The sequence below is a fragment of the Arvicanthis niloticus genome, chromosome 2, assembly GCF_011762505.2.
Source record: "Arvicanthis niloticus isolate mArvNil1 chromosome 2, mArvNil1.pat.X, whole genome shotgun sequence".
Classification (NCBI taxonomy): Eukaryota; Metazoa; Chordata; class Mammalia; order Rodentia; family Muridae; genus Arvicanthis; species Arvicanthis niloticus.
In genome coordinates this window covers 87,338,711-87,365,105 of record NC_047659.1, presented here as the reverse complement: position 1 = coordinate 87,365,105, position 26,395 = coordinate 87,338,711, and the positions used below count along the sequence as shown (strand labels likewise).

Sequence of the window (26,395 nt, the reverse complement as noted above, 5' to 3'; positions counted from 1 at the left end):
CTCTTCCACCCCTCCTCCCTGCAGTGGAATGTGGTACAGAACCTCTTCACCATAAGAGAAATAAATGTCACCCCAATGTGATACTATTTTTTCCCAGACCAGTAACTCTGGCTTTTGTATTTTTTGTTTGTTTTGTTTGGTTTGGTTTTTGTTTTGTTTTGTTTTGTTGGTGTGGATTTTTTTGGTTTTGAATTTTGAATTTTTTGTTTGCTTTGTTTTCTTTGTTGTTGCTTGTTAGGTTTTTTTTTTTTTTTTTACCTCAAGACAGGGTTTCTCTATGTAGGCATGGCTGTCCCGGGACTCCGGCTAGCCTTGAACTCTCTTAGATCCATCTGTCTCTGCCTCACAAGTGCTGGAATTAAAGCCATGTGCCACCACCCTCCTGGCTCGGTAACTCTGTTTTAAACAAGAGCAAACTAGATCCAAAACTTCACCAAGAGTACCTATTCCTTTCCTCAAGAGAATCAGTCATTTCTAGGACCACGAATCTCCCAGAAGATTTTTCAGAACTCTCAGAAGATATCTCATCAGACAGCATAGGCCTTGAAAGATTCAATCATGCCCGCCTGTATCCTTAAGCCCCATCTAAACCTCAGTATTCCCTCTTTTTCTGCAGCTACACATCTCTTAGCACATTTAGGCTGTGGAACTTCCTAAATTAACAGAAAACTTGGCTGCCATCAGCAGGGCAAACCTGGGAGATTTATTTCAATGTCCATTTTTCAACTCCCGAGTCTACTAGAAATTTTCGAAATATACTAGATTCTAATAGCAAAAACAGGATTTTATCAGTATTTAATATAATTTTTAAAAATCATTAAAGTATGTATCTCTCTGTCTTTGTCTCTCTGTCTCTCTGTCTCTCTGTCTCTCTCTCTCTCTCTCTCTCTCTCTCTCTTTGTGTGTGTGTGTGTGCATGCATTCAAAGGATGAAATTGTGTGTCCACCACCACTACCAAATGTAGAGAGAAATGAAAAATAACTTCAAAATATTTGTCACGGAAGCTTGATTTGAAGAATGGTAGGGCAATCAGAATAGGATTTGTTCTGATGCTCTGAAAAAAAAAAAAAAAAAACAGTCACATAAATCTCAGTGGTGTAGCTCGATGAGAGATTTTTTTCCTCTACACCAAAGTCAATAGTCAGTTCATGCTGCCTTTGGAGTTGCTGTCCATCATATGCAACCCAACAGATAAGGCACCTTACCTAAACAAGAATCCCCAAGATGGCACCTGAGGAGAGTTAACCAGGGCCTTCATATCAGCCCTAAATCACATATACCTCTCAATCGTAATGATTCATCGTGAAATGCCGAATTTGTGGGGATGACAACCATAAAAGTCCTGGGGGGACATTTTCTTCCCTGTGTACAAAACAAAAGGAGTGCCCAAAATAACGGGAAACACTGGAAATACCTCCAAGTTGGCAGTGTGTTGCAGGTGACCATAGTGGACTTATACGGACAAAGAAAGAATGTGCTTTGATTAGGGTTTTACACTCATTGCCAAGTCAGGGTATGTTACATTTGGAAATATCACTTGGGGCCAGCTTGTGAAAACCCTTAGGATGAAGGCCAAGACTCCATTTTATTGGTGACAGGGAGACATATAGACTTTGAGAAGAGAATGGATGATTCATTGGTGTCTTGAGGAATTGCTTGTGGTGATTACTATAGTCCAGTTATACTCAGTCTAGAGGTATGAAAAGTTAGGAATGGCATTCAGGTGTCCTTGAGAAAATGCAAAGAGAAAATGCAAAAAACTTGACTAATTCATTTCTCCCCCTTCACAGGCCCCAGCTAAATAACCTTTTAGTACTCTCACTTTTTTTTCAACTAAAATCTCTTTAAAGAACTCATCACTGATAAAAAAAAAAAAATAACAGGCTGAATAATCACATACCACAGAAAACATTTGCTGGTGATATTCGTGAGCATTTCAAATGTGTTAAGCTATGTTAGGATCCTAGGACTGGTGCAGAGAACTCCAGCTACGTGGCAGCGCAATGGGAATGATGGATGATTCGGGTTTATGACTATATTTGCCCACTATGAATAAATAAATAGCCACTATTTGTTATGCGATTAATTACTGTGTGTCAGGCGCCATGTTAGTGCCTGAGCCTTTTAGCATGACCCACAAGGCTCAGGGTGAGCTGGTGCCAGCAACTCTGCAGCTCCATCCTTCTTAGCCCTTGTCTCGCTCAAGCAGGACTCCGGGCTCTTTGCCATTGCTGCCTCCCAGCTGGCTCTGACTCCACTTGAGTCTGCTCAAATGTCACCTTCTCAAAGCAGTCTCCTTGTCCCACCCTCTATAAAACAGCAGCATCCCCAGTCACTTTTCTCAGTAGAATGCCTGTTTCTCTTCATAAAAGTTCCTGACACCATATAGACTATATTCTCTGTTTTTAGCTTGCTGCTTATGTCCCTTACTGGGATCTAAGATCCAGGAGGTCAAGGATGCATGTCTCCTGGAATACTGCCTGGCACTCAGAAACTGCTCACCCAGCTAATAAATGGCTAGTTTATACTGTATCAGCCCAGTGGAAAACTCACGTTTTAGGGAGATCCAAGAGCTTCTTCAGTTCACAGACAAGTCCTCTACAGGGCCAGTAAAAAAACCTAAGTCTCTCTGAATTCAGAGCACATTTAGATACAGTACCTTCCTGAAACTTTACATCAAGATCTGGGAAATTGCAGATTGGTGGATTGTTCTTTAAAAATACAGGTGTCATAGCAGGCATGGTGGTGAAATTACACTTGTAATTTCAGCATGTGGGAGACCAAGGAAGAAGGGCCACCATTAGTTCAAAGCTAACCTGGGCTATATGATGAATTCTTGTCCAGCCTAGACCGAGAGTGAGTTCAAAAACACACAAACAAACAACAAAAAAATATTTTTTAAAAAAATTACAAGTCCAGAAATCAGATGTGAATGCTCTGGGCCATTCCTTGACACTAATGTATTTCCTTAAAACTATGATCAATATTTTCGTCTAAAGAGGCTACCCCTCCTCCCTCCTTGTGGAACTAATTGAGGGTGATCTTGAAAAGTAGATTTGCTCACATGGGCCAATGTTTCTCCTGTGGAGTGGGCTACATCCCAAAGAATTAGCCCTCCTCAAAATGAATTATTAACCCCAGTATCCTGGCCAAATTCCCACTTGGATAGCCTAGAAACTGTTCAAAACTTGGAATCTATTGAAATGAGCCTGGCTCGATTGCCGTCTCGGCATTAATTGTGATATAATAGAGTGTCTCTAGAGATTTGGGTGTATATTATTCTCCTGCATATAGGTTCACTTTACCTCTTAATTTTTTTTTTTAATGTTCATCCCCTCATGAGATATGGCCTGAATTTCTTTATAAGTTTTCAGTTTTGTTTTTTTAATTTTCCCTCAGGAACAACTGTGAGTGCCTTTTTCCCAGGGCTTGCCAATCCTTTTTCCCACTTGAATGACTAGTTAGTCTCCTGGTTATTAGCCCAGCATGTTAGAGACATTAGCCACAGAAGCTTCCAGCTCTCTGGCTCTCTGGTATGAGCATTGCCTGGGTTAGAGGCAAGATGTGCTTGCTGGAATTTTTGTCATTGTTCAAGTTTCTTCAAGCTTTGTTTTCAACTTTGGAAGTACATACAGTTTTCGAGAATTTCAATGAACTGATCTGTTGGTGAAGATGTTTAGGGATCTCGTGAACGTCCTAAAATTACAGCTTCAATTCCTTAGCAGTTTTATTGTTAGTTGTAGCCAAGTTGTTGTAGCTATGAATAGGTGTACCACAACATCACGGGCATTCTTGATAGAGAGGAATATTCAAACTACTAAATCATTTTTCGTAGGTAAAACTAAATAAACATGTACTGGCCCAGCCTGGAGAGGTGGCTCAGTGAAGAAAGCACTTGTGTCACAAGCATAAAGAAGTCAGCTCAGATCCCGAGAAAGCGTGTAAAGCTGGATCCAATATTTTAGCATACACATCTTTAGTCCCAGTGCCACATATGTAGGACTTAAAGAAACAGAGAGAGAGAGAGAGAGAGAGAGAGAGAGAGAGAGAGAGAGCGCATAAATCCATTGTATTGTTTTGTTGCCAACTGTAGACCTCATAACCAACCTTAGCAAGATCACCATTATTTTGTTCTGACAATTAGCCTTGCTTGCCCTGAGTTGGCACAAAACTTTAGTGGTCATACGTTTCGCTATAATAGGTATCATAAATAGATTCTGTATCAGAACATTCTCTCTGACCTACATTTCCATTAGAAATAAGGTTGAGGAGTTTGCTAAAAGGCATCATCATCATTATCAAAATAATTTCCAGAAAATGGTTGGCATCATAGATTTTTGTAGCATAGAAAGAACTCAGAACTTAAATGTCTTCATTTCATTCTGGATCACAAACAAGTAGCAAGCTGCAAATGTTTCCTGTCTCCAGGTCCCTTCCTCTGTGGAGGGAGATGAGACAATGGAGATGAGCCTGGGCTCTCAGAGCCTCAGCAGCTAATATTAGAAAGGTGCCTGGGAAATGATAGTGGCAAGAACTATAAATGCAACTGTTAACAGATTTATGTGTACCATCTCCCTCCTTCCAATCTATTTCTACCAGTGTTTTCCAAAAACTTTCCCAGAATGCCACCTGAGCTTGACCTGATGACCTAGAGCACATGTGTTTCCTGAGTTGCTTGAGTGTTTCCAAATAGTATCTACACTTGATATTCAACTGTTTATCTGCTATGGTGTTAAATAATGGAAAGTCTTACAGCCTGGGGGTGATGCTCATATACTCCAGCCTATATTGTTATAAATTATCCGGGGGTTTCTACAAGTTTTCACCACCTTTGTGTTCATCAATACAAGCCTAGAAATATATAGTTCCTCCTGGAAAAATCTAGTTCAGATTTTTCAGTTATGTTAATAACCTTTTAGAGAATATGCTTCTAAATCAGGAACATACAGAAATTCCCTCACCCCTTGCAGCTGGTCTCTTGCCAACTAGGTGGCCAACTAGGAGCAAATGTGAGTAAATACCCTTGTTCAGATACCCTGAATGAACAAATGCCTGTTTCAACTTCAGGTAAAGCCCTAAAAAATATCACCTACCAAGGATCTAGCTAGCTCTTTTGACTTTTCAAAACTTCCTTCTACGTGGGCACACAGTAGGGCAGGTGTGAAAGGCAAATACTTGTTGATAAATCCTCTATGAGAATGCTTTATTTGACATTACTTATAAACTTTAGATTTCTTCCTAAAAAGGTCAGAAGAGTGTGGGTGGTTACGTAGGTGTCACATAAAAGGACTGGTGAGGTGACCCAGTGAGCACAGGCATTTACCAGCAATTCTGGCAATGTGTTTGATCCTTGGAACTTTACAAAGTTGTCCTCTGACCTGCACACACACACACACACACGCACACACACACACAGCATGTGCATCCTGCTTGTTGAATACCTGGGCCAGCATGCACTGCTGTCCTTCAGCATGTAATTATGCAAATATTATTACAATGGGATGGATGCTCCTCGAGTCACCTGTTGTAATCGTGAGTTCTCAGACTACTTTAAGTTTGTCTGGTTAGGTTAGGAAAAGCAGGAGGACCTTATAAAGCAGTGGTTTACACACTTCTGTCTGGAACTCTACTTCTGCTGTACGCTATAAGGAAATTTTACATCTCCAAATTCCTAAACTAAACTCCTTCCTATAGTTTCTGCCAGATCAGACCTGATACCGAGTTGATACTGAGTTCCAGGTGGAGTTGTTCAAGTGAGGAAATCTTACCACTAGAGTCTCCTTGATGCCAGGTCATGATCATATATGGGAATTAGACACTGATGGGTTGCTGACCCCATTTGCACTTTCAACCTCTTTGAGATATTTTATGTTCTCATGTGTGTTCAGAGCTGCCCAGGGAGTTAAAGGAAGTTAAAGACCCAGGTAGTGCAGTTCTGGATTCCTTAATGTCGGATTCTGGATTCTGTAATGTTGGGTTTTGGGTTTTATCACATCATCTGGTCATTTAGGATGAAGTCTCCTCTGCTAAAACGTTGTCATTTGGAAATGCATAAGGCTTCCTTGATATATATGTACGAACAGTATTTTGAATTTGCTTAATGATTTTCTGGGGCTTATTTCCTGCCATGTGGTAATCCTTAAGTGTTTTTGCTAACTCTGAGAACTCAACCTACTCAGCTTATGCTAGACAAGGGTCTACTTCTATTACTAAAATTGAAGGGTTTAAATAATTCAGATATCATAATATACATGATTGAATGAGTAACACATGTACATCTCATCTCCTTTTTTAATGAAAAAAAAAAGAATATTTTCTATGGTCAGAAAACCTTTCTTTTGAAAGGTACAGGGTCTTTCAATGTGTTAGATTGAGTCAAGGCAAACTTAACCTGCTACACTTATCAGGCATCAAATGCTAGAGGTCTCTTTCCATGATGCAGAAGTGCCATGGAGATGCAGGAGTGCCATGAATGGCACCAGCAATGCTTGATCTGATGATACATACACTCAATAACCAGAATGCATTCTACCCACACAGCCTAATGCCAGTTGTATGTAACCACATTGAACTATGACCTTTTCAAATCCAAGTTTTGTGGAGGCACCGTTTTCACGACTTCTGAAATTCTTATAGGGAATATTTTCATACAAAAATAAAATGATTAGTCACTATTAGTGCAAAGATAAGGAGAGGTAGCTATTTCTTTCCATAAAATATTATCATTTCAACGGAAAAATGCAGTAAATTGTCATAGACACATTTCAAAATGTTGCTCATTATTCCTCTTTTTAAAAATTCAATGTGATGAGAAAATACAAACAACAAAGAAATAATTAGAAGACTATTTTCTCCTGAAGAGAGTCTTGATTACCCAAACTACAAGAAGTCTTTGATTTAATATTTTCCAATTAGAAAGAAAATAGCTACATACTAATATTTCAGTGAACTGCAAACATAGTATTAAATTACCTTATTGTTTTGACAAGACCATTTTAATTTTGATGGCTATAGTTTCTTTTTTAATTACATGTTTTAATTTATTGTAGAAGGAGGCAAAGGTGCCATAACACCCAATCAGGGATCAGAGGATAATCTATGGAAGTTGGTTCTCTCCCACCATGTGGAGCCCATGGATCAATCTCAGTTTGGCAATGGCAGTTTAAGTGCTTCCCTTGCTGCTGAGCCATCTCACCTGTCCCTATGCTTTCTTTTTGTTCATAAATGTCTAATTTATTTGGATTTATTCAGCATATACTCAATCGTGGTGCCAAATACTTAAATACTACTGAGCTCTTCCATATTTTAGTATTTGGTCACTTTAATCTTGAATGAGTGACTGTTTGATCAATAGATATCAAACGCAATGAATATATATGTGCATTTTGCTTATTTATGATATAGATTGGATAACATATGGTTTTATATATTTAAAACTATAAGAACTATGTGGGTAGGTGGAATGAAAAGCCATTTCAAAGTTATTCTAGCTAGTAATTAGTTGATGGGGTCTTTATAGGAAGCAGAAGCTTACAAAGTGTTTTTGTTTGTTTACCTTTTGGCGATGCTTTATTTAAACAATGAGTGGATGCTGTGGCTTAGGTAAAATGGTAACTCGGTCCATGTATGTCTCTAGATGACTGCAACACAGCGGCTTCCATTGTCCCTGCCTTGAATTAGTTAACTTTCACTCTACTGGCTGACCTAGAAAGGGGAAGGAAAAGCACATTGATAAGATAAAACCCTGGGGAATTCCAAAACAAATATTGCTAACTGAACTTTTGGGTGGCCCAGTTGAGCCTTCTCTGGTTATGGTTATCAGTCAGTAGCTTTATTTACTAGTGAATGTGTAACTAGGGCAAACAGTAGGATGTCTTTGTCTTTGGTGTATTTGAGGACTGGCCATTAGCAATATTTCTTAAATGTTTAAGAAATCTTAAATCCAAAAACATATTAAAATTAGGCTTATAATTAAACAGGTGGAAAGTCATGTGTTTTCCAAACATCTTTTTTGAAACAGAGTTTTCTTCTAAATAGTTATATCCAGACAATGGTTCTTATGCAAAAAGAAGCTTTTATGCATTAGAAAAAGTAATTATTTGTCTTTTAGCTATATTTCTAAATGATAGTGTCTTAATATTTTTTTTGAGTTTTTGATTGGATGAACTTTTGAATGTAAACATGAGCCTATTAACAAATGATATTTCATTAAAGCCTCTTGATGGGAGCCTGTTTCATACTAAGATGTGAGAAATTTGCCATTGAGGTTTTTTTTTTTTTTTTTTTTTTTTATTTGACTATACAGCTGAGAAAGCCTTAGCTTATATCACATCCTTTTGGGTTTATTTTCTTTTTATGACCTTTTAAGTTATCATTTACCTCATCCCCTTATCCTGTACTCTGAGATGAGCAAAAAAGATAATATCCAAACAGCCTCAATGATTACTCAACAGATAATAACATTTTTCTGAAAAAAAAAAAGAAGATAACATTGTTTAAAAAACCGCTTCTTCTTCAAATTCTATAAGCTTTCTCCTGTCAAGTTAGATCTTGATGTGTCTTTATCGAATGTCAAATGAAATTATTCATTATAAAGTTAATGCAGATAAATTTGGAATAAGCAGAGTGGAATTGTTTTATAGCTTTTAATGTTTCTTAAGCATTCCTTGTTATTTAACCCATGTTTGTTTCTATCCAAACTTTAAGTTCCAGAAGGGATACTGTCCTGGGCTAATTGATCATCCTCATTACCTCCTCACTCCAGCTCATGTGGCAGTGTGGCCAGACTTGTTAAGTAGAATTGTTACAGAAGAGAAGATATAAGTATCTTATTGTTTAACTATGTACTGCATACTTAGATGTCTTGTGTTGAACAAGGGAAACTGTTCACCAAAGACAAAAGTACTGAATGCTGCATGGTTATGGAGCTGGTGCTTCCTTCCTCTTCAGGTAGCCCCTCTTCACTCTCCCTTCTCATTCACTCTCTAGCACTTCAGCTTACCTAATTCAATTCCCTAATTTCAAAAAGTATCAAAAGTATTTTTAAAAAAAATAGCAAAGAATTTACGTGTCTGTATTTTCAAACTTGATTAGTTTGACCCTTGTGTACTGAAGACATCAACAGGCCAGGGAGAGCCCCAGCCAGATTCTGGAAGTAAAACATGGCTAACGCATCTCTGTTTTCAATGAGAAATGAGTCTAACCTTGGAACAAGTAATCAAACACTGGCAGGATAGTGTGGCAAACAGGGAAACTTCAGACAGGGTTGTTTGTGTTACTAAGTAACTAACGCAACAAAGTCTGAACATTGGTATTTATAATTTCTAAAATGTAATAAGATCTCCTATAACATGTTCTCTGAGGTTCTATAATGTGAAAAGTCTTCTTTCTGGGGTGTTAGAGGCCTCTTAAAGAAAGAGATGCCAACTGGGCAAACCAGTGGACAAGTGATTTTGCCTCCCCAGCCTGGGTTTCATTAGGCATAAAATGAGAAGCTTGGGTTAGATGGCCTCTGATGTCCCTTTCAGTTCTGAGTGTGTGAGTTTTTCGTTTGCAGTTCACTGGAAAATCTAAATAGCCTAAACCTGTTTTGAAATCCATTTCAACAAATGATCCATAAAATAAATAAGCACAAAATTCAATTTTTTGGAAAAGTGGTCTGACTGTAGAACAGTGTGGCCCCATAAAATATTAATTTGATCATGGTGTAGAAGTGTGAAATGATTGCTAAATGAGTCGAGGCCTTGTTTGGGACTTTGGGTTCATTTAGTAAGATTGCTATTAGGCATAGAGGCAGTGTGACATGCATGGACAAGCAGCTCATGGGAGCATCCTAACCAATGTTAAATAGAAATTATCTTTCTTCAGCCTTATGAATGTATTTCCCTTATCTTCAAAATAAAATTCTACTGAGCTTTTAAGTCTTCATCAATAGGGAAGTAATTATTTTTGCCGTGCTTAAAATTGAAATCTCTCTTTGCAAATGTCTTTGGCAGTGTTTTTTTTTTTTTATACGTTTTTGGATTCCATCTAGAAGTGAAGCTAGTGTCAGTAGAATCTGACCACTGCATAATCTCGTCCCTCGTACTAGATAAGCCCTGTCTGAACCGTTAGAAGATGGTCATGTAACGAATCTCCTTGAAAATACAGAGAAGTATTTCTGCATGATTCTAAACATCCTTTAGCCTTAACTTTAGTAGTTCAAATGACCCCTTTTCATTTCTCAATTTTATGCTAAACAAATTCTCTTCCCACAGAGGTATCTCCAGCTCTGTGTTTACTTTTTATTTTGAGCAAGAGTCTCAGTGATTTACCCTAGTTAGATTAAACGTGCAATCCTCCTGACTCAACCTCCCAGGTATCTGGAATTAACAGGCCTAAGATCACTCTGTTCTTTTCATATTCCTCCTCTTCTTCCTCTTCTTCTTCTTCCTCCTCCTCCTCTTCTTCTTTCTCCTCCTCCTCCTCTTCCACTTGTTTCCCTTTGGGTGCTTCATGCACTTTAGACAAATGCTCTGCTGTTGAAGTTCATTCCCAGACCCTTTTCTTTTTGTTCTTTTGTGACTTTTGGGTGTGGGGTTATATGTATATGTGTGCATGTGTCTGTCTCTGCCTCTCTATCTTTCTGTGTCTCTGTCTCTATCTCTCTGGCTCTCTGTGTCTCTGTCTGTCTCTGTCTGTGTCTCTGTCTCTCTGTCTCTGTCTGTGTCTCTGTCTTTCTGTGTCTCTGTCTGTCTCTGTGTCTCTTTCTGTCTCTCTGTCTCTCTCTGTTTCTCTCTCTCTCTCTCTCTCTCTCTCTCTCTCTCTCTCTCTCTCTCTCTCTCTCGGTATTGCTATGTAACCTAGGCTGGCCTTAAATGTGAAACACTTTGCCTCCTTATATCCTGTTGGAATTACAGGCATGAGCCACCATATTTAGCTCTCTCTGTTCTTTGGCCTTTCCACTGTGGCTTCAAGTCTGTCGAATATTAATATCATAGGATCTAACCATTGATAAAAGTTTCTTAAATTTCTTAATTTTAAAAGATACAGTTGTTATAATTTTATCTGTTTATTTCCATGTAAACTTAAATGAAAATGAGTCTTCCATAAATAGCCACATTTTCTTTCTCCAAATATATATCTGGCATAAAAAAATATTTAGAAACTACTCATTTGAATTTGAAGCTTGTGTTTCCATGACACCAAACATCTGGATGAAGATGGGAAGACTCAGATGTTTTCAAATACCCAAATAGTGTGTTGTTAAAACAGTTAAATGACTATCTGAACCTTTCCAATATTTATCTGTGAATTTACTTATTGTATACGCAGCAAAGGCAGTCCTTTCTATCAAAAAATTTCTCAAGTTCAGAAGGAATGCATTTGTTCACAAGTGTGTACTGAAGACTTATTATTCAGAAAACGCTATGCAAAATGCTACAAAAGTTCAAACACAAATAAAAACACGAACTTGTCTCTCAAGTGGTTTTTCAGATTAGTGAGGGATGTAACTCAAGTGCACATGGAGATGAGGAGAGGGAAGCACAAGAGGAGAGGGAAGACCAAGGAGTCTGGAGGGAATGATTGCTTCCAGTTCCGGGAGTTTCGCTACTGTTGGCTTGAAAGGTTGAACCATGTGAATGATGGAGATGTAAGAATCATATTATGTCAAATACGTGTTCCCTCTGGAATTGAAATCAAATATCCCTGAATCAGCCTGATGATTGCAGTGATCTCTGTTGTTTCTGGTTACTATAAGGTCTTTGCAATTAAGTACTTCTCAGGTATTTTGGCTAGCAAATTTATATTCATGTCCCATAAGTGTTTCCGCTTTACCCAAGAAATAGGCTGACGCTTTTTCTCAGTCATTATATGGAAACAGCAACACAATTCAACCTTACATTTTGCTTTTCCAATTTAGATAGAAAATCTTCACAATCCCACATTCATTGCACATCCAGAGTTCTATCTTTCTGATCGTGTGATGTTTTAATCGGCTGGAATCACAGCTTGGACAAATGGTTTAAAATCTTGAGCTGTCTGTCGGGTTTCTGCTGTGCTTGACAAAGCAGAATGATGGGCTCTGGTCCTTTTCCTTCATCTACTACCTCCGAGTCTTACTCCCCAGAATAAATACAAAATAAAATAAATGGTCATTGTTAGCTGGAGGAGGGGAGGTGGTGAGGGAACAAACCCAGAAAATTCCAGATAATCTGAATTGGGCTATGTATGTTAGTTATGGCCAACTTTTTGGTCCAAGTGCCCGAAGGTGAAGGCAGGCCAGTTTTAGGGAACTTTCCATCCAGGTGTAGAAATGTTGACAGACATTTGTTGTCGATAGGAGCTCCCTTTACAGCCAGGTTTCTTCTCCCCATTTGATAGCAACAAAGTTCATTCCCACACCGAGAATGCGTCCTACTACACATAGTAACTGCAGTGAATAAAGAGCCATTTGGCAGTTCCATGATAAAATTCCTTAATTTAACTTGGATGTCTTCCATGCAGACAGCGTAGTTAGCTATGGTGATTGTCTAAGCTGAAGTCAATTTATCATAGCTTAGTATATTTCCAAGATAGATGTCAAAGCACCATTACCAAAGGAAAGGGGGGAAATAGAGCTCATGAAAAACATAAATGCTAGAATGGAAAAGTCTTTCATTAAGTATAAGGATGATACCAGAAGGCAGCATCTAATGGTGTGGAAACAGTAGAAGGAATACTAAGCCGTATACTATGAAGAAGAAAGACTGAGCCCCTTATGGAGACTTAAGCTTGTAAGCAAAAGAGAAGCCAGCAATAATCGGACAGGTGATTGGAGCTGAACAGGCCTATAATCTCAGCACTCAGAAGGCAAGAGAATTTTGTCATGGTTTCAAGGCCAGCATAAGCTACAAACGTGAGTTCTATTTAGCCTGGCAACCTGAGCTAGACTATAGAGTAAAGCTGTCTTGAAAAAAGGGGGGGGGGGAGAAAAGAAAGAAGGGACAAAAGGAGAGAGGAAAGAAAGAAAGCAGGAAAAAAGCAAGGAAGAAAAGAAAGAAGAAGGAAGGAGAGAAGAAGAGGATGCTCAGGCTGCTGGCTTAGCAAAAGGAGCAGTAGGCTTTTATTGATTTTCTGGGGTAGGCTGAACTTCTATAATTGTCAATTAGTCATGGGCACAGTTTCAAAGATGTTCTTCCGGTGTATAAACATGCTAGCCTTGTACTTGGTGGACTAAAGGGCAGTCAGTCTCACTTAGAAACTGCTGAGTTACCCATGGTGTCATCGTTTTGTGTGAATGCCCTAACCTTGTGGTTTAGTCTAGGTCTTGTGACAAAGCCCTGGACTGCAGGCACTTGTTTAAAAAGAAAATCTTAGGCAGGATAGAAGAAATACATGCCATTTTCCATGAGCAATAAGTAAAGTTAGCCATGCATTAAACAGTTCTCAAACGATCAGCATGTATGCTTCCAGAGCTCAGAGGAGTATGCTTCACAGGTTGAAGCAGCAAAGATGGCCGACATGATATAAAGACAGAGATGCTAAGCCTTTTATCCCATTTAGCCACCAGTCAGGGACCTGTGGGCTCCAATGAAGAATCAGTATTTTGGCAAAAATATATATGGTTTTTTTTTCAAATTTCTAGGGAAAAAATGGTTATGCAACTGTTACAATAGCCATTCGTCAGAGGTGTTGCCTCCAGCAAGCTAGAAAGGAGCTAAGCATGTACCCTCAGCTCTATGATCTCCCAAATTAGCGACTTTTTAAAGTCACCCAAGAATGAACACTGAATTTACTCTATTGGTTCATCTTACATCAGAATTGATTCTGGGGGTATTGGGGGGGAAATCAGAATTAACCATCACAAATTTTGCTATTATTATGGCTCAGATGATGATTATGTCAGGTACGGCTCTGCTAACCCCATTACTTTAGAACCCCAGACTAATATCTCAGGCCCAGTCATAGACAATATGAAAGAGCTACTGACAAGATGTGAAAGAGAACCAGTGGCTGGGCTCGCCACTCTTGATACAAATACGTAGAAGCAATGAGAAAGCAGCCAGGGGTAGCACACACCTTTCGTCCCAGCACTAGGGAGGCAGAGGCAGACAGAACTTTTTAAGTTTGAAGCCAGCCTGGTTTACACAGTTCCGGTCAGCCAAAGCTACACAGTGTGACACTATCTCAAAAAATAAAAAAGCAGCGAGTGAAGAGAAGAGAACTTCAAACATGAAAACCACATAAAGCTCTCCATACATAAAGAAGTTATACCCCAGAGAGATGTAAATAAGACAGGACAGTGAAAACATAATTATAAAGATCTAGTAAATTTATTTGGAAATTTAGTAGGATAAGGAAGATATTACCTTGAGAAACAAAGACGGGGGAGCTTTAAAATATCTTTTGCATTGCTTTGTGTTTCATCTTTAAATTTGATGAAACGTACATTCTATTCATGATATAGAAATTGTTATTCACATAAAAAAGTTGCTAAATTAATGACTTAGTTTGACCTTTCTTTTATTAGAAGATGAATTTATTTACACAAGGAATAAGTCCTAGCTTTGTTTACATGATCCATTAAGTATGGATAAATGATATCCTCCCAAAGGCGTTTCTTTGTCCACATTGGGGAAATTACTTTGAGGGTTTCTTATGTGACTAACATAACCAGAATCAAGGTCCCAGGGATGGAGAGATGGCTCTTGCCCAACACTCACATTCAGCAGCTTACAACTACCCATAACTCTAGATCTTGGAGAATCCAAAGCCTCTGGTCCACAAGAGCAACTGAACTCAGATGTGCAGACACCCCTCCACACACACAAATTAAGATAAAACCTTTAAAAGAACAGATATCCATGAGAAAGATTATTTACAAAAAATATAAAGTCACCTGGTTTAACTTTGTAAAGTCAGTTTGTTAGTGAGAAGTTGGGAAGCAAAATTTATCATCCTTATGATAACAGGAATTGATTCTATCTAACATCATCCTTCACAGCAAGTTCCTTGACCATTTTTCTGTTGCATTACACAAGTAATTTGACAAAGTATGTATTTATGTAGCCTTGACTAGCCTGGAACTTTCTATGTGGACCAAGCTGGCTTCAAAGTCACAGAGATCAACCAACCTGCATGGGTTTCCCTAGTGCTGTGGCTAAAGGGGTAAACTACCCCACTCCCCAACCCATCCCAACTCTCCCTACCCCTGGCTTAGAAAAAAGTCACATTTCATTAGATTTCAATCCAGCTGAGAGATGCTTAAATGACTTACAACAGCTTTAGTCTTGCAAATAACTCCCTTTTAAATTCAATGTGCATTCCTTGTTTGTGGGCTGTTTTGAAGTATCACTTATAATTTTACAACAGCAGCATAAATCTTTGCAACACAGAATGAAATTCATGATCAACCAGTTCTAGTTCGGACATTCTTAGAGAGGGGCTAGTCAAAAATGATAATTGTTAAAGGCCTTCTCACCGAATGTCCCAGGGATGTAACAGTGCTGTAGCCCCACTTCCTTGTACTTGATCTACCAAGTATCTTATGCTTGGTCTAGCCTAAAAAGAAGGAGAGGAGTTATGTAGTATCTTGGGAAAAGACATCTTGCTTTCAAGTGAATCTGTACATGAGAGGCCATTAAAGAACATGTTCCCTCTCTGTGGAATCACAAGAGCTATACGTGCCCTTTTCACTTTCCCAACCTTTTCTAGTTGATATTGCAAGTAAGGAGGCCTTTCAGGATGCGATTTTATTCACTGGTAGCCTCGGAGTTACGTTGAGATGTGAAAACCCTTAACCTTTAGTGTTATACTGATGAAGGGACTCATCATCATTACTATTGTGTTACAGCAGTATCCTCTTAGGAGTAAGCTGAGCCACCTCTGGGCTATTGGACCCAAGTGAGTTGGCCCCCAACAGTGAACAGTCAAAACTAGAGCTTCAGGCCAGGAGCATGGGGATTGACAACAAATTATTTCTTGTGCTCCACTTCAGTTTCCAAGTGCAAACATAGCTAAGTTTATTTTAAATTTGAACCAGTCAAACATAAATTTAGTAATATACATCAAAGAAGAAGTAGAGGCTTCCCCTGTTTATTATTTCAACATGATGTCTGTCCCAATAAGGCATGCACACGACAGGTCATGCAAGAGAAGTCCTTTAGTTCCGTGGATTGCCCTTAAATATGAACATATACTTGTAAATTAATCTAAAACACATTGTCACGTCCCAATCCCTTTTGAAGCTGATTGTTCTCAATTGCCCTTTTAATTTTAGAAATCCAGTGGCCGACTACCAGGACACTTACAGATCAGCAGTCCACCCCACGTATAAAAGGGGCACGGATCTAGAGTGCTCAAAACTTACAGAATGGCACTCAAACAACTGAAAAACTTCTTCTAGTATTCCCTATTAGTTAACAGGGGGAAAAGCCATCTGTGCAAGGTGAATTTTGGTAAGGTACCAATGTTTTTAATGACTCTGAGTAGAATTTGAAAGTACTTATGAAATAAAGAAAGTATAGCTAGGGATTCCCATGATAAAATGCACTGTTTACAAAATTCTGCAGTCTCTTGATTGCGTTTCTCATAAAACACTAGAAAGCATTCTTGTTATTCAATCAGGATTTACCATCAAACTTGAAGGAATTGGTTCTCTAGCAATCTAGTAGCCTCTATTTTCTGTACCTTTCCTAAATTACTTTGTCTCTCTCTCTCCTCTCTCTCTCTCTCTCTCTCTCTCTCTCTCTCTCTCTCTCTCTCTCTCTCTCTCATACACACACACACCTCACACTTGCCAGAACTTTTTTGGACAAATGCAGAAAACAAGAAAAAAACACACACATGGCAGGGTAGTTCGAAGAGGAGACAAAGACAGACAGACAGAAAGACAGACAGACACAGAGAGAGAAAGGGAAAAAGGGGGAGGGAGAGACAGAGAGACAGAGACAGAGAGAGACAGAAAGAGACAAAGAGAATGAAGAAACAGCACACAGAGGCATGTTACATCACCAGCCTCTTTCTCTACATTCTGGGGAATGCATCTTTATTTCTGTTTTGATTTTTGCTGTTTGCACAATTTTTCCCCCTGGGTTGACAACCTATAAAGCTAGGTTCTCAGAAATCAGAGTAGCAGAAACTCAAAGGGAGACCACTGCCTTGATTTTGGTCAGGAAATACCTTGACAGGAAGATTTTTTTTAAAAAAATTGTCATTTCCTCTCCAAAGAATGTCTTCAGTCAATTAAAATTTGTACTCTAGGCCTCTTCCAGTTTGAAGGCACCTCTGCGTCTGCGATGAACAACCCTTGTTTGTGAGTCATTCATTTTCTCCATTACCAAAAGGAGAATAGAGGACAATTACATTGTTTGGACGAATCGGAGTGTTAGGAGGCGTATTTGTCACAGAGGCAGAGTGCAGTACCTGACAGGCAGCGATTGATGACCAGGAGTGAGCACGAGTGACCAAAGCAGCCTCACAGGATGCAAATTACTGACTGTGGATTCCAATTTACCCTGTTCATTTTTCTTGCCTCTGCTGAAGACCATTAGTGGTTTTTGAAGCAGTGAAGGGGTCATTACTAATGTGGGGAGACTCTAGCAGGAGGGGGAAGGAGGGGCAAAGCCTTCTGTAATTACACAGCTTTAAGGAACAGGCTGCAGGCCCTAGCCAAAAAAGTGTCAACACCTCGCAATCAGAAAAATTTATTTTCATTTTATGCTTAACCCATATTAACTCAACATTATCATCTTTCTTTGTTAACATTTGCAGAATATTAAAAGCCTGCCTTCTATATTAATACAGATCTAGTTAACCCTTTTGCTATACAGGGGATTTTGTTGGACCTACGGCATGTGGGTTCTCGAACAAACAATCATGCACCTTTTGGATGATTCACCCTATTGTGAAAGATGAAATACCTGAGGATTGAATTCTTAGATGATTGAAAATTGTCCCCTTCCTCTGTTGCCGGGATGATTAGAATATTTTAAAGATTTATCTGTTGTACTCTTAATTGTATGTATAAATGTATGTTGGGTTGTCGGGGGAGGGGGCATGCACGATAATCCAGGTGCCATCATAACCCAGAGGTCCTAGATACCCTGCATCTGGAATTACAGGCAGCTGTGAGCTCCCCAACATGGGTTCTGGGAACTGAACTTGGGTCCTTTGCAAAAGAAGTGGGAGGCACTTCTGCACCAGCCCCCTGATGACTCTTTAGTGATGCTGGTGGGAAATAGTTATGACTCAAGGCTTTCTAGTCTATGAACAACTCTGACATAGGGATAAAAGTTTCCGTTTCCGTTTAAGAAAACCAGTGAATTTTGAACAGGACCTTATGTAACAGATGCGTTTCATAACTACGTGCCCTGCAGCACAGAAGCTCTTGAAGGAATTGTATGATTGTAAAATAACAATCCTGGGATTCAAGATGAGAGGGGAAAAGGGAGAGGGGGATAACGGGGGTGTTGTTCGTTATCAATGTGAGTGAACTGTGATAGGAAGAAAAGAATTAAAAAACAAAACCTATGGCTTTGTTCTCTCGATGCTGTACTTGAAGTTAACATGGAAAAATTCCATAGGAAGCAAGTCATAAAACTGACTCCTCCCTTGAGATGTGAGATGTACGCAAAGGATAAGGGACAGGTAATCTGGGCGAGTCACTGTACGTGACCTTGACAGTTCAGAGCACTAATCAATAAAAATTAAAGAATTGCAACCCCCCCCCCCCAGACTAAGAACTTTGCATCCAATCCTTTTACCTTGGCTTCCAAAATAGTTGTGATGACATATAAGCCAAGAGTCCAAATTTCTACTGTGGTTAGCCTCACATTAACTAAGAAATAATAGTTACGCAGACCAATCTCTCAAAAGTAGCATGGAGTAAGAATTCCTCATAAACCCACAAGGGAGCAAAGGAAATGGGTCTACAAGCTGTCTACATGCAACAGACAGGAATAGAGACACCAGAATTCTGATGCCATTGCAGGATACTTTCCACCCCCGACTGATCAAAAACATGAAGTGACCTAGGCACCTGGACATTCATTGCTGGTCCTACAGATTGTGATAGAAAGTTGGGCTGCCCCTACTGGCTCCTGTCCACACTTGTCAGCAAGTTAAACATATTTTTAAGTGTGACAAGGAGAACAGAGCCGTAGAATAAAGAATGCACCAAGGGTGGTTTCACGATTAGAAGTATGTGGCTCTTTCCCGACTTCTGATGCATCTTTTTAAAACATTTGTCTCTTCATCAGCACCCGTACCCTTCAGAAGAGCAGAAGAAACAGTTAGCGCAAGACACGGGACTGACAATTCTGCAAGTGAACAACTGGTGAGTGACCCTAAGATCTCTCTCTCTCTCTCTCTCTCTCCCTCTGGACTAAAGTGGGGTTCCTGAATAATTGTTTACTTTTCTTCCTTGGTTTTATTTCTGGAACAAAGGAAGTCAAGTGTAACTCCTGCATTTCTTCCCTGAGGTGAAATTTACTCTTAGGGTGAGGGACAGGCAGCCTAGACAAATGGGCTTTGCACTATTGCTTCTGCTCTTTCAGCTGCTTTCTTTCTTTCTTTCTTTTTTTCTCTCTTTCTTTCTTTCTTTCTTTCTTTCTTTCTTTCTTTCTTTCTTTCTTTCTTTCTTTCTTTCCTTATCTGTCTCCCCAGAGCTGACTTTCCCCATCTCTAATGCTTTAAAATTCCCCACCCAAATCACAAACTCTATCTGGCTCGTTCCTGTCGAATACTGTTGCCCGTGTGTTTTTTGCACAATGCTCGAATACAGCCACTATTTCCGAGAAGGGTTTCTTTTGTCTGGACTCTAAGGAACAATGTAGACACAGGGTGTTTTAGAACCACCTCAGAGGTATTTATTTACCATATTTTTTTAATAGAAGAGAAGGCTTTTTTCCATTTTTAGCTTGTGCTTTAGATTACTTGCATGGTGGTATATGGGCCATCTACCCTTTGTACATGGCTTAGAGGGTAACTGAGGAAAGAGGAGGGGTAAGGGATTAAATAAAATGATCACAGTGGCCAAGAAATGATATAGGAATTACTTATCAAAATACTGGCCCAGGTTTTATCAGCAGCTTAATTTTGTTCTGTACATTCTTGGGGTGATGTTCAGATTAATTGAACTGACAGTTTTCTTTCAAAATTCAGGGGAAGTATTTGCACGGATTTCAGGCCTTATACAAACTTAATTACATGGAACTCCACTTTATCATTCTAATTCCATGTAGCAGAGGTTGTATTTACAAATGAGAAGTCTCTGGCTTTATTCACAGCTTTCCTTAATATATTTATCAAAGCAGGTTCATTTACAAAGTGCTCTATCTGTGGGATACAGGCAGGCAGACATTAACAAAGCTTTTAGGTTTATCAGACTCGCTGCCTGATGAGCTACCCGAGGGTCAATTGATTTTGTGGTTCTGTGATTCATTTTTTTCTCATTTTTCTAGGATCACAATGAGAGACATGCTTGGAGAATTAGCCAGTTTGTCTGCCTTATCTGTCAGGCAATTTTTTTTTTCCCAGGGAAGTCAAGCTACTTAAATTGGCCACAGGAACTGTCGTTATCTGACTTTAATGCACCCTATAGTGTGGATAGCATTTCAATTACACCAGTAACCAAAGCTTAGCTGCAGCCCTTTTCATGCCTACTGTTGTACAGAAAGTGATGTGCCTACCTACAGAAGCAGAAAATTGAGTTGCCTTGCTTCTGTCAGGGTGATTAATGCAGAAATAAACTGCTAACCCGAAAAGAGAGGCAGAAAAAAAGGATAGACAATACAGACCGGGATTCTCTTTAATTTTCTTCTAGAGATTGGAGCTATGTACATTTAAAGATACTCTTTAGAACAAAATCTTGGAATAAAGGTTATAATCTCCGGGGTGAGATGTATCTGGGACAGTGCATTGATAGAGGCCTCCTGATGTAAATATATAATGTGTAAATATATACACTCTCATTCCTGCTCCCAGTTCAAGTAATCTGTGGTCTGAAACAATAAAATAAACATATTCTGGGTTAGGTTTAGGAGATGCAGCCCCACTTGCTGTTTTATGGCCCACTGGTCTCCAGTGTAAGGTACTGCATATATATCCAATGGTGTCTGGTACAATTAACATCACTTTAGACATGTGGTTGTTGGGGTGTTTGTTTTGTTTTGTTTTTGTAAATTTGGGACACATTCAGGGAAGTTGTCGTGAAAATTTTTGAAAGAAATGGAATGTTTCTACTCTGATATTTGGCATTGACATTTGACCTTCCTTTGAAACCGCTGTCACATTTCATCCATTCCCGGCACTTGTTTGATGTAGTCATTGCCCTTGAAGAGAAAAGACGACTCAGTTCTCTATCTAAAGACCAGCCCTCCTCACAGACAGACACCTGGCTGGGACCTGGAAGAAAGGACCGTTCTTTTCTGAATTCCACCGAGCCCCAAGGCATGTGCAGGAGTTCAGCTGGTGTGATATTTAGGGTGTCTTGTTTCCCTGTGATTTGGGCCACATTTGCTGAGGGTGAGGACATGACAGTCTGTCACGTGGCACATTTGCCGTAATATGGGATAAACGTTGACACCTCTGTCTCTACAAAATAATTCCTTCTTTCTAATTTTCACACTTCCTTCTGAAAAATGTCTGTAATCCTGCCCTTAGGTCCGATTCTTAGCTAATAGTTACCATAACTTTGATAATAAGGCGTGACTCATGGGGACGGCTCCCCAAGTTCCCCTGAAGCACTGCCAAGAGTTGAACACAGGGGCCCCCTATCCGGGGATTTCAGAAAGGAATCTGAAGAGGAACACTCCCCACACTGGTTCATTTTGAACTTGTCCATCCACTGCCTTGACAAAGTCACCTTTGAAACAGTGCTGACTAACCTCTTTCAGGAGGCTTCAGAATCACAGACCTCAGATGCGTAGACTGACAGGAAGAATGAACAATAAAAGAATGTCCTAGACCTCGAGATCAGTTATTCCCAGAAAAAATAAAGGATCAAAAGTAGTTCCTGGACTGGAGGGATGCTCGGTGATTAAGGACACTTGCTGATCGTCCGGGGGATCTGAATTTGACCCCCAGAACTCAGGTTAGAAGACTCACAACAATCTGTATCTCCAAGTCTCTGTGGGCATATCCCCAGTGCAAGCATACCAGACACAGACACACATAAATACACACATGAACACACACATACACACAAATAAAAGTTAATTAAAGAAAACAAATAGTTTCTAAACTTTAAACCCTTCCCCCATCAGCCAGGTATGGCCAGAGTCCAGTCTTACATAACACAAGGGTTACACCCAGGGACTTAGAGTATAGTCAGGGAAGCCGACATCTATAGTTAATACGCAACAGAGCATGGCCGCACATACCTAATGAGAGCAATAAGCACTAAAAACAGGCCAGTTAAGACCATCAGTAATTAGAAACTAAGAAGAAATAAGCAACACGGAAGCTTAAAAGGTAACTGAGAGAAGTAAAGATGTAATGGACCTTTGTAGCCCAGGCTAGAAAGAACCCCAGAGAACTTCTCAGATGTATTTACAGAGAGAGTGTGTAAAACATGATGACACAACCAAACCAAAGTGTGACTTCCAGAAGGATCCGAGTGTATGACACTGATACCGTTTCCCCTGTCAATCATCTCTCAGAAGTCCATGAATAATAAACCGATCAAGTAAGATTCCTTTTTCAGGATGACATTATAGATGAGGCGACCGGGCATGGTGCCTCACACCTGTAACCCTAAGGGCTTCAGAGATTAGAACAGGTGGGATACATTGAGTTCAACACTAACCTGGGCTGTGTAGTGAGTTCCAGGTTAATTTGGACCACACAGTTAAGTTTTGCCTCAAAAATCCAAACGTAAAGTCAGGCACGGTGGATCACATCTTTGTCACGAAAATGAAAAGACCTAAGTTCTAATTCCAGAGCCCACGTAAGCTGGGCAGTAGAGATTCCCATCTGAGGTCCCTATGCCTAAAGCAAGATGAGAGGCCCAGACAAGATAATTTGCAGAGGCCTGGGGGCTCCTTCCTTAGTTTATACAGCAGACAACAAAGAAACCTTGTCTCAAACAAGGTGGAGTTCAAGGACTGACCTGAAAGGTTGCCAACTTCCATGTGACTGCTATGGTACATGCATACTGCACTAATATACACAAAAACCACTCAGGCACATATCATACACACACACACACACACACACACCATAGAGAAAGAAAGTGTAAAACTCAGCTAAATCACAAATACTCATGTTCACATGCAACAAAACACCAGAATTATATTGTAGTTATAATACTTATCTAAAATTCCCATCTATAGATTAATGTTCTTACTGTTATTTCTTTATTTTGAAACAGAGTTTTGCTTCCCCACAATTCTCTATGTTGTCCAGGTTGGCCTTGAACTCACAATCCTCACCTATCCACCTGAGTTTTGGGCTTACAGACACACACAACTGCATTTGGTCTCCATATTATTATTGTTCTTTTGAGAAGGACACTCACCGTATAGCCTTGGCTTATCTAGAACTTGCTTTATAGACCAGGCTGGCCTTGAACTCACACAAATCTGCCTCTGACTTCAAAGTTCTGGAACTAAAGGCATGAGACACTGTACCTGGCTCAAGATTAACTTTTAAAAGAAGAAATTATATTGTATTCTTTAAAATTCATGAGATTATAGTAATGATAACCAACTACAAAACAATATCCAAAGTCTACAGGGGTGAGCTATTGATGGAATGCAGGTAAACTAGCATTTACTTCTTCCTAGAAGATAGGATTCCAGGTCCCCAAATGAAAAAAACATGAAACTTAAATAAAGGAACTTTTCAGTGAAGGCAGTCCAGAGAATTCCTTTGCATAACTGATAAATGCCTGCACAATCTTTTAAACTAAGATGAACTACTAATTACTCGTGTCCTGCTTGGCCATCTCCCCATCACAAGGAGCCATAATCATGTTAGCTGTAACATCTCTAAATGATCAACACCCTTGTAGAGGGAAGAAGCTTGACTTGTAGTACTTCAGGTTGGCCCTATGACAGATTTTTTAGAAGGCACAGGAGTTTGTTCCGTTGAGACTGAAGGATCTCTTGAGAGTCAGTCTACCTTCTTAGTAGCCATCCTCCCTTGCAGCTTTAAAATAGCTCCTTCCCAGACACCAGCACAGGTGACTTGGCTTTCTTGTGTGTGAAATGGAACCACTCTGGGGTAAAGGACACTTGTGGTAAAGTATGGTGTAGGTTATGAGCGCTCTGGGAATCAAAGGTACCATGGTTGGGACTACAAAGTCCTGAGTAAAGTGCAGCCGGCAGCAGGGTGGTTTCCTGATGGACACAGTCATGTTCTCTAGGAACCCAGTGTCCCAGACAAATTCTTTAGATGCTTCGACTTGCAAAACCTTCATCATGCTCTAGGTGGACTTCAGGAGGGACAGTCACTTGCAGGTTTATGTCAGCGATTTTCCCAGTCCAACTTGAAGCCTAATTAGTAAGTAGGACGCAAAGGAAGCGGCGAAAGGGTCAGACCTCTTTACAGCAAGGGAAAGTCATTTTCTAGGGTATGTGTGTGTTGTTATCCCACCGCCAAGAGAGCAGACACCACACCAGGAAGAATATTGTAATATTAGGACATCAAGAGTAAGCTGGGAATTGAGAGAATAATTTTGCGGTAAACATATGGAATAATTGGCCAGTGGTGCAAGAAATGTAAATGAGGCACTGAGACAGCTGGACACTTTTATCTCAAGAGAGAAAGGACTGAAGGATTGAGTGATAAACCAGAGAGGTGGGGTTGAGAGAAACCTAGACAGAGCAAAGCCTGCCGGACTAAATATCCTCTTTCTGCTCAGCAATTTCCACTATGGCCATTTGTTAAATGCATAGCTGCCGTCTGCAGTGATTATTTCCAAGTAACGTCTATGTTTCAGAATAAAAATCCATTTGAATCTCAAGTCAAATTTGCCAGGTGCTAGATTCATTGTCAGCATTTAATGTGCTGAGACTGCCAATGCCAAGGAAATGAAAAAAAAAAAAAAAAAAAGCATGCTCTTGAACTCCAGTATGGAGAGCGAGAGGTAAGTGATCTCTCTCTCTCTCTAGGTTCTCTGTGCCAGAACCACCCAGTCTCTGTAAGAGAGGTAGAGAGGCCAAGGGGACCCAATCCTTCCAACTTGTCTCATGCTGTCTTCTGCTAAACACAAGTGGGCTTCCTCCTAACAGATTCTCCCTGGCTGCAGTAGTGATAGGACTTCCCATCTCTGTTCTTCTCCACATGGACTCCTTCACCAAAGGGCGCTCTCATTATCTCTTGGAGACCCACAACAAGAAGGAAGGTGTGGGATAGCTGAGAGATTAAAAGACAGGGAAAGAAAAACAGGCATTATGAATGCTTAACTAGAGAGACTGCCCTGAGATCAAGTGGGCTTGGAAATCAAACGGGGTGTTAAGCTAGAAATTCATACATGATTTACCAAATTTGCATAGGAGGGAAGGGGACCAGACCGTATTTCGAATTTCACGGTAAGAAATTCTCACTAAAACAAATGTGAACTTTGGGGCCACTTCATGGACTGGGGCAGCCAGGCCTCCCACCCGTTGCCCTGATTGATCAGCGATTCCAGACAGTTCCTATCCTGGACTGATGGAAGTACCATTTCCAGAAATTTCAATTCAGTCCAAATGTAGGCAGTCAGCTCAGACTCAGCAAGAGCCTTTTAAAAGTTGTAAACAAAAGGAGCAGAGGGAAGTAAGGAAGGGGAAGCCAGGGAGGAGGCAAGGGGGTGAGGTAGTCCTTTACGTTCAACTACACCCACTCCTTTGTGCTTTTTTCCTTTTTTTTTTTTTTTCTTTATAAAGAAAGAAAGAAATATGGTTTTCATAGCAAGCTGGCGGCATTATCTCAGGATGCATATTTCTTTGCTGGGTTAGAATGCCAATAAGAGGAGAAAAAAAAAGTTTCTCGTTTAGAGGAATGTACAGTGCTGGAGAGAAAACACCAAACAACCAAAAAAGAATGCAACGAATTTTTGAAACAATTCCAAAAAAAAAAAAAAAAGAAAAGAAAAGAAAAAAAAGAAAAAGAAAAAATCCCTTAAAGAAATGTTTACATTTTTTTGAGAAAGAGAAAAATTCTTTATATTGAAAGTTAATGTTGTTCAAGTCTCTATATTACAGAAGAAAAATTGCCCTATAATGTGTTTAAATTTTTTTGGAAGTTTTTAGAATTAGCCTCCTCTCTTTCACTGACAGAAACAATGAGCTCCAGACAGCTCTTGCATGGGGCACAGGGATCTACCTACCACTGCACTTCATTATGCCAGTATTTGGAAGAGAGACAAGGTTTGCTCAAATAGGTCCTTTATCCATCTCCACTGGCACGATCTGCATGGTTTCTCTGGTACTGCTGAAAGAAAAGCCG

At 39.8% G+C, this 26,395-nt stretch overlaps 1 protein-coding gene across 15 annotated transcripts in view; it reads left to right on the top strand.

The window, feature by feature from the left end:
* The window catches only part of Meis2 (Meis homeobox 2), a 201,683-nt gene that overhangs the window by 125,006 nt on the left and 50,282 nt on the right, over positions 1-26,395 (top strand). For all 15 annotated transcript variants that reach the window (XM_034493822.2, XM_034493821.2, XM_076929467.1 and 12 more), the window contains one exon: positions 19,222-19,298. In XM_034493822.2, the coding sequence (XP_034349713.1) occupies positions 19,222-19,298 (77 nt within the window). The remainder of the gene's footprint in view (positions 1-19,221; positions 19,299-26,395) is intronic.